At 44.5% G+C, this 12000-nt stretch overlaps 1 protein-coding gene across 7 annotated transcripts in view; it reads left to right on the plus strand.

Annotated features, from left to right (window-relative positions):
• The window catches only part of LOC134348231 (leucine-rich repeat and calponin homology domain-containing protein 1-like), a 431827-nt gene that overhangs the window by 325887 nt on the left and 93940 nt on the right, over nucleotides 1–12000 (plus strand). For 4 of the 7 annotated variants that reach the window (XM_063051296.1, XM_063051300.1, XM_063051294.1 and 1 more), the window contains one exon: nucleotides 7715–7828. The exons of the other annotated variants lie outside the window; for them this stretch is intronic. In XM_063051296.1, coding sequence (XP_062907366.1) covers nucleotides 7715–7828 — 114 coding nt within the window. The remainder of the gene's footprint in view (nucleotides 1–7714; nucleotides 7829–12000) is intronic. 7 annotated transcript variants of the gene reach the window in all.

Consider the following 12000-nt stretch of genomic DNA (forward strand, 5'->3'; position numbering starts at 1 on the left):
AAATGACTCTTGAAATTCTGATTCCCAAGCTCGTTAAATTTATCATTAGATATCATTTGTGAATTCAGTAACTGTTTATAGATTATAGCTATCAACCCTTTTTGAAATGGTTTAAACTGAAAGAGAGAATCTGTCATATTAGGAGGATTTTTTTAAATGACCTGGATGAGGAAGTGGAGGGATGGGTTAGTAAATTTGCTGATGACATAAAGGTTGGAGGTGTTATGGAGAGTGTGGAGGGCTGTCAGAGGTTACAGCGGGACATTGATAGGATGCAAAACTGGGCTGAGAAGTGGCAGATGGGGTTCAACCCAGATAGGTGTGAGGTGGTTCATTTTGGTAGGTCAAATATGATGGCAGAATATAGTATTAATGGTAAGGCTCTTGGCCGTGTGGAGGATCAGCATTTCATTGGGTTTGTATCTGTACTTGGCACAATGACGATAAGGTTGAATCTAATCTAATCTTGGGGTCCGAGTCCATAGGACACTCAAACTGCTGCGTAGTTTGACTCTGTGGTTATGCAGCATATGGTGCATTGGCCTTCATCAATCGTGGGATTGAGTTTAGGAGCCGAGAGGTAATGTTGTAGCTATATAGGGCCCTGGTCAGACCCCGCTTGTAGTACTGTGCTCAGTTGTGGTCACGTCACTACAGGAAGGATGTAGAAACCATAGAAAGGGTGCAGTGGAGACTTACAAGGATGTTGCCTGGATTGGGGAGCATGCCTTATGAGAATAGGTTGAGTGAACTCAACCTTCTTTCCTTGGAACGACAGAGGATGAGAGATGACCTGATAGAGGTGTATAATGTCATGAGAGGAATTGATGGCGTGGATAGTTAGAGTCTTTTTTCCAGGGCTGGAATGGCTAGCATGAGAGGGCACAGTTTTAATGTACTTGGAAGTAGGAACAGAGGAGATGTCAGGGGTAAGTTTTTTACGCAGGGAGTGGTGGAATGAGCTGCCAGCCGATAGGGTCTTTTAAGAGACTCCTGGACAGGTACATGGAGCTCAAAAAAATAGAGGTCTGTGGGTAACCCTCAGTAATTTCTAAGGTAAGGACAGCTTTGTGGGCCGAAGGGCCTGTATTGTGCTGTAGGTTTTTCTATGTTTCTATGATACACATTGTAACAAAAGGATAGTGGGAATAAAGAGAGCCTTTTCTGACTGGCTACCGGTGACTAGCAATGTTCCACAGGGCTCTGTTTTGGGACCGATTCTATTTGTTATATGTCAATGATTTGGATGATGGAATTGATGGCTGTGTTGCTATGTTTGCATATGATATGAAGATAGGTGGAAGGCAAGCAGTTTTGAAGAAGCAGAGAGGCCACAGAAGGAATTAGACAGATTAGGAGAATGGGCAAATAATGGCAGATGAAATATAGTGTCAGGAAGTGTATGGTCATGCACTTTGGTAGATGAATTGAAAGGGTTGACTGTTTTCTAAATGGAGAGAAAATACCAAAAGCTGAAATGCAAAGGGACTTGGGAGTCCTTGTGCAAGATCTCTTAAAGTTCATTTGGAAGTGAGTCAGTATTGGGGAAGGCAAATGCAATGTTGGCATTCATTTTAAGAGGAGTGGAATATAAAAACAAGGGTATAATGTTGAGATTTTATAAGGCACTGGTGAGGCCTCATTTGGAGTATTGTGAGCAGGTTTTGGCCCCTTATCTTAGGAAGGATGTGCTGAAACTGGAGAGGGTTCAAATGAGGTTCGCAAAAACGATTCCAGGATTGAATGGTTTGTCATATGAAGAGCATATGATGGGTCTGATGGCTCTGGGCCTGTAGTCACTAGCATTCAGAAGAATGAGGAGTGACCTCATTGAACCCTATCGAATGGCAAAAGGCTTTGATAGAGTGGATGTGGAGAGGATGTTTCCTGTGGTGGGACAGCCTAAGACCAGAGGACACAGCCTCAGAATAGAGGGGCGTCCTTTTAGGATGGAGTTGAAGAGGAATTTCTTTAGCCAGAGAGTGGTGAATCTGTGGAATTGTTTGCCACAGGAAGCTGTGGAGGCCAAGTCTTTATAAATATTTAAGACAGACGTTGATAAGTTCATGATTGGTCAGGGCATGAAGAGATACGGGGAGAAGGTAGGAAATTGGATCAGCCACAATGAAATGGCAGAGCAGACTCGATGGGCCAAGTGGCCTAATTGTGCTCCTATATCTTATGGTCTTAGAATACTGTACCTTCCAGTAAATCACCCACTACAGGCCTATAATTTCTTATTCTTGGAGCCTTCCTTGAACAACATTAAAATCAGAATGAGTTCAATGTCTGTTTGGAAATCAGATGGCAGAGGGGGAGCAGCTGTGTCTGAGTCACTAAGTGTGTGCCTTCAGGCTTCTTTACCCCCCTTCCTGACGGTAGCAATGCAAAGAGGCATGTCTTGGGTGGTGGGGGTCCTTGATGATGGAATCCACTTTTCTGAGGCACCACTCCTTGTAGATATAGAAACATAGAAACATAGAAAATAGGTGCAGGAGTAGGCCATTCGGCCCTTCGAGCCTGCACCGCCATTTATTATGATCATGGCTGATCATCCAACTCAGAACCCCGCCCCAGCCTTCCCTCCATACCCCCTGACCCCCGTAGCCACAAGGGCCATATCTAACTCCCTCTTAAATATAGCCAATGAACTGGCCTCAACTGTTTCCTGTGGCAGAGAATTCCACAGATTCACCACTCTCTGTGTGAAGAAGTTTTTCCTAATCTCGGTCCTAAAAGGCTTCCCCTCTATCCTCAAACTGTGGCCCCTCGTTCTGGACTTCCCCAACATCGGGAACAATCTTCCTGCATGTCCTGGATACTATGGAGGCTAGCACCCATGAAGAAGCTGACTAATTTTATAACTGTCTGCAGCCTACTTCAATCCTGTGCAGTAGTGCCAACATACCAGACAATGATGCAGCCAGTCAGAATGTTCCCATGGTGCATCTGTAGATGTTTCTGAGTGTTTTAGGTGACAAACCAAATCTCCTCAAACTCCTTATGAAGTATATCCACTATCCTGACTTCTTTATAGCTGCATTATAGTTTCATTAGCTATCCTGCCGTCGTTCAGCACCTTTCTGCCATTGTCCCTGCAATTTTTGCACTAGCCTCCCACAAGGTCCACAGGTATGCCTTTGCAGCTCCTAGAGATTTATCCTCCTTAATTTTACTCAAGCATTGTCCTTTCTGTATATAGTCCATGCCCTTACTTGTTTTGACTGTGTACACACAGTTGCAGAAAATCTCTTTAAGATCTCTCCCATCTCTTTCAGCCCCATGCATAGATGATCATGCTGACCTATAATTAGACACATTTTTTCCCTACTGTCCTTTTGCCTTTAATATATCTGTGGAAACCTGAGGGATTCTCCTTCATTTTGTCTGCCAGAGCAGTCTCAAGTCTTCTTTTCGCCCTCCTGAGTTGCTTCATGTTCTCTTGCATTTCATATAATGCAAGAGAATACTTCATTCCTCAAATGCTTTACTCCTAACTATCTGTGTATCTCCATATTAATCAGGGCCTTGAAATCTTTTGGAAAAACAAGGTTCCCTAACCTGCTAGCCTTTCCTTTTATTCTGACAGGAATATACAAACTCTGTACTCTCAAAATTTCACTTCTGAAGCCCTCCCACTTACCAAGCAACCCCCTATCTCAATCCACACTTGCCAGATGCTTTCTGATGCCGTCAATGTTGGACATTCTACAATTTCGAATCTCAACCCAAGGACCAATCTTATCCTTTTCCATAATTATCTCAAAACTAATGGAATTGTGATTACAAGATACTAAGTATTCCCCTACACACATTTTTGTCACTTGTCATGTCTTGTTTCCTAATAGGGGATCCAGTATTGCACTCTCTCTCGTTGGGATCACTGTAGATTGTTTAAAGGAACTTTCCTGAACACATTTGTCAAATGTTATCCCATCAAGTCTTTTTACAGTATGGGAGACTACGTCCATCTGTGGAAATAGCCTACTATCACAACCATTTGTTTCTTGCAATTGTCTGCTATCTCTATAAATTTGCGCTGCTAAATCCTGCTGGCTGTTGGGTGGTCTGTAATATAATCCTATTAATGTCATTCCTTTCTAATTGGTCAGTTGCACCCATATAGGCTCAGATGATCTGTGCAGTCTGCCATTTGGGAGTATTTGTGTGACATTTCCCCTAATTAGTAATGCTAACCTTCCCTCTTTAATCCCTCCCACTGTATCAAGGAAACCTTGAACGCTAATTATGAGTCCTGCCCCTCCTGCATCCAGATCTCACTAATGGCTACAATGTCTTAATTCCACGTGCTGATCTATGCTCTACGCTCTTCCGCCTTTCCTATAATAATCCTTGCATTGAAATATACGCAACCATGCTCAGCCCTACTGATTTCCCTCATGGTGTCCCACCTTTTTGATTCTTGCCTTTGCATCTAGGCTTAACTTTGCCTTTTCCCACCACCACTCCACTGTCTGGATCTCTGGTTCCCATCTCCCTGCAACTCTAGTTTAAATCTTCCTGGAGTAGCGCTAGCAAACCTTTCCACAAGAATATTGGTTCTCTTGCAATTCAGGTGCAAACCAGCCCATCTGTACCGGGTTTACCTTTCCTGGAAGAAAACCCAATGACCTAAAATCTGAAGCCCACCCTCCTGCCTCATCTCCTTGGTCATGTGTTAAACTGTATGATCTTCCTATTTCTGGCTTCACTAGCAATTGGCAACTAGCAATCCTGAATCACAACCTTGGCCCATCGAGCATCTTGAACTCTCTTGGCACTTGGGAGGCAACGTACCATCTGGGAATCTTGTTGATGTCAACAGAACTGTTCCAGTAATCAATAAATCTTCTATTACTACTTCTTACCTCTTCTCTGCCATTCCTTTCTTCTGCTAGGTCATTTCACCACCCCCCCCCCCAGCCCACCCTGACATCAGTATCCAAAACAATATACTTGTTACTGAATGGCCACAAGGGTACCCTACACTGGCCGGTTATCCCCTCTATCCCTCCTGACAGTCGCCCGGGTTCCTGTGTCTTGCACCTCCTGTCAATTAACCCCTCAGTCATGCCATAACTATCTTAAGTTCTTTGCCAATAACTTGACTGCATATGTAATCGGATCCTACATAGGCCAAAATTACACCAGTCTTTCAGTGAGTGTTATTTCTGCATGGACAGAATTGTAATAGAGTACTTGCCACTCAAGCAGCAATGAAGCTCCAGCAATGGAAGAAGAAATAGAGGAAAGTTGAAAAATAGGAGAAGGATAGGCCATTCGTTTGCCATGCCATTTAGTGTGTTCATATCAGATTCATCATCTTGTTCCAGTTTTCTTCCCATAAATCCCGGTAGTCCTTAAAAAAAATCCATCATCCAATGAATAGCATTTTGGTGTCTGGCACCAATATCTCAAGGCTTAATAACAATTCTCTTACTCCAAAAGCACACCATATAGGCGCATTATAAAATAATTCAAAAGTATCTCCTGCACTTGACCCCTAGTGGTGCGAATTCCAAGAGCAGGTGGACCATGAGTACATGATTACAGTCCCTTGCAAGTCATCGGCAAGAATGTAAGTGTTGTACACAACTTTTAGATACAGTTGCTGCAGAAACCAGAGCATTGAAAGCAGAAAGCTTAACCTCCTCTCTCTCCATGATGAATGCAGCCTTGCCAAGGACACATTCATCCCTGAGGCCCATAAAAAAAGTACCTTGAACTGACTGAATGAAGAGAGCATTATTGTGCATCTAAACAGTTCTACAAAATAAAATAATTTGGGTTAACTTTGCTCCAACTTGACCAGTTGATGTGATATATTTCAAAGTTTAGGTGTTTTCTTTCACAGTAGCAATATTTGTATTGCAGAAGAAAGAAAGATCATGGAACTTATCAGACTCTAAATTATCAGTAACTATAGTACATGTCCATCAACATCCTCACTTTACCTCACACTTCTTAATATCTTTCAAGTTTCTCAATTTCTTTCCCAGCTGGCTTTGCTTTTATCCCTGATATTATCCAGATGAATTTCTGCAGGACTTTTCCCAAAGTTCCTCTAACAAAAACCTTTAAACAAGACACTGATTTCACTACAACCTAACTGGTAATAGATTCATCATGCCCTCTTACTTTGTCTCCATCTGTCCTATTTATAGAAGACAAAGCTTAATTTTCCATCTGTATTCTTCCATTTGTCGCCCATTTTTAGAAGCACCTTGTAATATTAAGTTTATGATTTTTGTCCAAAGTCAATTACTTGCCCTTTAAAAAAACAATCTACTTCTGCTCTGTGTTTTTTTCCTTTTTCTTCTCCCTCCCTCGCTCTCGTACTTTTCCTGTCCTCTTTTTTGCCCTCCCTCTCACACTCTCTCTCACACACACCCTGTCTGTTGCTCTGCCCCTCCTCCCACTCATCCCTCCTCTGCCTTGCCCACTAACCTTTGATCCTCTTGTCCCTCCCCCCACGTGCCCCCTCCCCTCAACAACCTCCTCCCCTCATTCCCACTTCTTCTTTGCCACCCATCTCCACATCACTTGGCCTTGTCCTCACTCTCCTTTGCTTCCCTCACCCCCTGCTTTTCTTGCCCCTTCTCTCTTATCCCCCATCCATCCCTCCCCCCTCCCCTTTCTCTTATGAATCCGTGGAAGTACTTTGACTCGATTGCACAAAATACAACATTTTCCAACTTATACCAATTGAGCAAATTATTTCTAAACCTGGAAATAAATGACAATTAATTTTGTTTTACTGTTCAATTTATCAGATGCAATTGAAATTTGGTCAGTTAAACTAGTACTGACCCTTGTGTTCACGTTTGCTGAATGTTCCAGTTATGGTTATAAAATGGGAGTGGGTCTGATAGAGTTCTTGTGTTTGTTTAGACATACTTGACATCTGTAGTAATTAATTGCTAAATAAGATCTCTGATTCCAAGTGTTGCTATTGTAATTAATGTTTAAATGGTAAAAGTTTCAACCAAACATGAAGTTACTTTGAATTCATGGAGAGTGTTCTACATTATTTATAAATATCAACGCTCTCGACATTGTTGTCATAAACTGTTTCTCATCCTTGATCAGCTGCTGACATGCTTTATTAAATAGTTATATCAGTGGAAACTCGTCTCCACTCATACCGTACCAACTTAAACAAAATCATTTATGTTAAATGTTAAGCTTTGGGAGTGAATGAGGAGGAATTCCTTGAATACATTAAGGCTAATTTGGAATGAATGTGAAGCAAAGAATGAAGTTTAGTGGACAGAGCAGTTTAGTGGTAAAGATGCGAGTAGCTAGCACTAAATGTTAATGTTCTTTTGACCAGTGCAGCCCTTTACAATCAATTCCATGTAAAGCTGTGGAGCGGCACATTGAACTCAGCAGCTTTAGGCTAGACTGTTGGGTGTGATATTGTAGGGATGAATGGTTACAAAATGTGACTCTGTAATTTGATTTGCTTTTCTTTTCAACAGCTAACAGGTTATTTTTCCCCCATGTGTTTTGTGTTGTGTGTTTCTCTACTTCTTTTGATCTTTTAATCTGAAATTTTCTGGTACAATTTGGTATCATTTCACCTTAAACTTGCAATGGCTGCCACTGATACTTAAATTCTGATCCTCTTTTTTGACTTTGCTGATCTGCTTGACATTTACCCAATGCTCCTTGGACTTGCTTTGTGCCTTCTCTATGCCCTTGCCACTTTCAGTCCAAGCAAACTCTTCTTTGGACTCCCCTCCTTCCTTCTTCAGAAAACTGTCACAGACCTACATAGAGGAACTCAACCCCGCCAGTACTCCGCAGGAAGAAGACAGAAATCATGGTATGTTTGTTGCTTGTGGATGCCTACGTTTTGTGTATTGGTATTTTTACTCTAATGGATTCACTTGAATTAAACATAGAAATCACAGAAAATACACAATAAGAAGTCTCTCAATCCATGTGCATCTGTGTCAGACAAATTAGAATTTGCTAACCCCACCGTCCCAAACCTACCCCTAACACCGAGCACCTGTCTGTAACCAGACCCAAACCCACCATTCAAACCTAATCCCACCATCCAAACCCAAACCCACCATCTAAACCTAATCCCACCATCTAAACCTAATCCCACCATCCAAACCTAATCCCACCATCCAAACCCAAACCCACCATCCAAACCTAATCCCACCATCCAAACCCAACCCCACCATCCAAACCCAACCCCACCATCCAGCATCTGTCTGTAACTAGACCCAACCCCACTGTCCAACCTGATTTAACCACATCGTCCAGCCCTAATCTAAACCCACCGTCCAGCAATAATCTAACCCCACCGTCCAGCAGTAATCTGACCCCACCATCCTGCCCTAATCTAACCCCACCATCCAGCCCTAACCTAAACCCACCATCCAGCCCTAACCTAACCCCACCGTCCTGCCCTATCCTAACCCCACTGTCCTGCCCAAATCTAACCCACCGTGCTGCCCTAATCTAACACCACCGTACAGACTTACTCTAACCCCAACGTCCAGACCTAATCTAACCCCACCGACCAGCCCTAATCTAACCCCACCGTCCTGCCCTAATCTAACTCCACCGTCCTGCCCTAACCTAACCCCACCGTCCAGTCCTAATCCAACCCTGCCGCACAGCTCTAATCTAACCCCGCCGGACAGCCGTAATCTAACCCCACGGTCCAGTCCCAACCTAAACCCACCATCCAGCTCGAACCTAACCCCCACCGTCCAGCCCTAATCCAACCCCCACCATCCAGCCCTAATCTAAACCCCACAGTCCAGACCTAATCTAACCCCACCGTCCAGCCCTAATCTAACCCCTCCATCCTGCCCTAACCTAACCCCACCGTCCAGCCCTAATCTAACCCACCGTCCAGCCCTAATCTAAACCACCGTCCAGCCCTAACCGAAACCACCGTCCAGCCCTAATCTAACCCCACTGTCCAGCGCTAATCTAACCCATCGTCTAGCCCTAATCTAACCCACCGTCCAGACCTAATCTAACTCCACCGACCAGCACTAATCTATTCTTCTTAAATCTTTTTATTGAATTAGTACACAAAAGGTAAACCATATAGGCACTAAAACACTATTGCAATATAAGAGATATTAATACACAAAAAGAAGTTATTACAAACAGTGCAGTTTAGATATAAAATAACAAGTAAATATAATAGTATACTAATTTTCATACATATCAATAAGGAAAGGAAAAAAAAAACCCCCAAAAAAAACCCAAACCACTGTGCAACTAATCTAAAAACAAAGCAAAGCAATGGGCTAGCGAGCTATCAAGTAGAGTTAAACAACTTAAAACAATCACGTCCTCAAACCCGACCTCCATTAAAAGCAGTTAAAAAGCAAGAAGGGAATGTCAATATGGACAGAGAGAGAAAAAAAGTTACAATAAACGAAAATGTTGAGTAAAAGATCTCCAGGTCTGTTCCAATTTAACTGAAGAATGATAAAGATTACTTCTAATTTTCTCCAAATTTAAACATAGTATCGTCTGGGAAAACGAAAAGAACGTAGTTGGAGCACTAATTTCCTTCCAATGTTGTAAAATACATCTTTTCGCCATTAAAGTAAGAAATGCAATCATTCTAGGGGCTGAAGGGGAAAGATTACTAGAAATTTTAGGTAATCCAAAGGTAGCAGTAATAGGATGGGGAGAAATATCTATATTCAATACCTTTGAAATAATATTAAAAATGTCATTCCAAAAAGTTTCCAAAGTAGGACAGGACCAAAACATTTGAGTTAAGGAAGCTATCTCCCCATCACATCTGTCACAAAGAGGGTTAATATCAGAATAAAAAGGAGCTAATTTATCTTTAGACATATGTGCTCTATGGACAACTTTAAATTGAATTAGGGTGGGTTTAGAACAGATAGACGAAGTATTTAGTTGTAAAATATGCTCCCAGTCATCCACCGAAATAATAAAGCCAAATTCCTTTTCCCAATCTGACCAGCACTAATCTAACCCCACCATTCAGCACTAATCTAACCCTACGGTCCTGCCCACATCTAACCCACCGTCCTGCCCAAATCTAACCCACCGTCCTACCCAAATCTAACCCCACCGTCCAGACCTAATCTAACCCGACCGTCCAGCCCTAATCGAACCCCACCGTCCAGCCCTAACCTAACCCCACCGTCCAGCCCACACCAAAACCCACCGTCCAGCCCAAACCAAAACCCACCGTCCAGCCCAAACCAAAGCCCACCACCCAGCCCTAATTTAACCCCACCGTCCAGCCCTAATCTAACCCCACTGTCCAGCCCTAATTTAACCCCACCGTCCAGCCCTAATCTAACCCCACTGTCCAGCCCTAATCTAACCCCACCGTCCAGCCCTAATCTAACCCCACCGTCCACCCTAATCTAACCCCACCGTCCACCCTAATCTAACCACACCGTCCACCCTAATATAACCACACCGTCCAGCCCGAATCTAACACCCCCATCCAGCACTAACCTAACCCCACCGTCCTGCCCTATCCTAACCCCACCATCCTGTCCACATCTAACCCACCGTCCTGCCCACATCTAACCCACCGTCCTGCCCTAATCTAACCCCACAGTACAGACCTACTCTAACCCCACCGTCCTGCCCTAATCTAACCCCATGGTCCAGCCTTAATCTAAACCCACTGTGCACCATAATTTAACCCCACCGTGATCCATAAACTAACCCCCACTGTCCAGCCTTAATCTAACCCCACCGTCCAGCCCTAACCTAACCCCACCGTCCAGCCCTAACCTAACACCACCGTCCTGCCCTAATCTAAACCCCACCATCCAGCCCTAATCTAACCCCACCGTCCAGCCCTAATCTAACCCCCACCGTCCTGCCCTAATCTAAACCCCACCATCCAGCCCTAATCTAACCCCACCGTCCAGCCCTAATCTAACCCCCACCGTCCAGCCCTAATCTAACCCCCACTGTCCAGCACTAATCTAACCCAACCGTCCAGCACTAACCTAACTCCACCGTCCAGCCCAAAACAAAACCCACCATCCAGCCCAAACCAAAACCCACCGTCCAGCCCAATCCAAAACCCACCGTCCAGCCCAATCCAAAACCCACCGTCCAGCTCTAATCTAACCCCCACCGTCCAGCCCTATTCTAACCCCACTGTCTAGCCCTAATCTGACCCCACAGTCCACCCTAATCTATCCCAACGTACAGACCTACTCTAAACCCCCCGTCCTGCCTTAACCTAACCCCACCGTCCAGCCCTAATCCAACCCCACTGCACAGGCCTAATCTAACACCACTGCTCAGCCGTAATCTAACCCCACCGTACAGCACGAACTTAACCCCACCGTCCAGTCCAAACTAAAACCCACCGTCCAGCCCAAACCGAAACCCACCGTCCAGCCCGAACCTAACACCCACCGTCCAGCCTAAATCTAACGCCCACCGTCCAGTCCTAATCTAACACCACCCCACGGCCCTAATCTAACCCCACCGTCCTGCCCAAATCTAACCCACTGTCGTGCACTAATCTAAACCCACTGTACAGACCTAATCTAACCCCACCGACCAGCACTAATAGAACCCCACCGTCCAGCCCTAATTCAACCCACCGTCCAGCTCTGATCTAACCCCACCGTCCAGCCGTAACCTAACCCCACCATCCAGCCGTAACCTAACCCCACAGTCCAGCCCTAACCTAACCCCACCGTTCCGCACTAACCTAACCCCATCATCCTGCCCTAACCTAACCCACCGTCCAGCCCTAATCCAACCCCACCACACAGCCGTAACCTAAACCCCACCGCACAGCCGTAATCTAACCCCACCGTCCAGCCCAAATCCATCCCACCGCACAGTCCTAATCTAACTCCACCGCACAGCCCTAATCTAACCCCACCGTCCAGCCCTAACCTAACCCCACCATCCAACCCTAATCTAACCCCACCGTCTAGCACTAACCTAACCCCACAGTCCAACCCAAATAAAAACCCATCGACCAGCCCTAACCTA

The sequence above is a fragment of the Mobula hypostoma genome, chromosome 6, assembly GCF_963921235.1.
Source record: "Mobula hypostoma chromosome 6, sMobHyp1.1, whole genome shotgun sequence".
NCBI lineage: Eukaryota > Metazoa > Chordata > Chondrichthyes > Myliobatiformes > Myliobatidae > Mobula > Mobula hypostoma.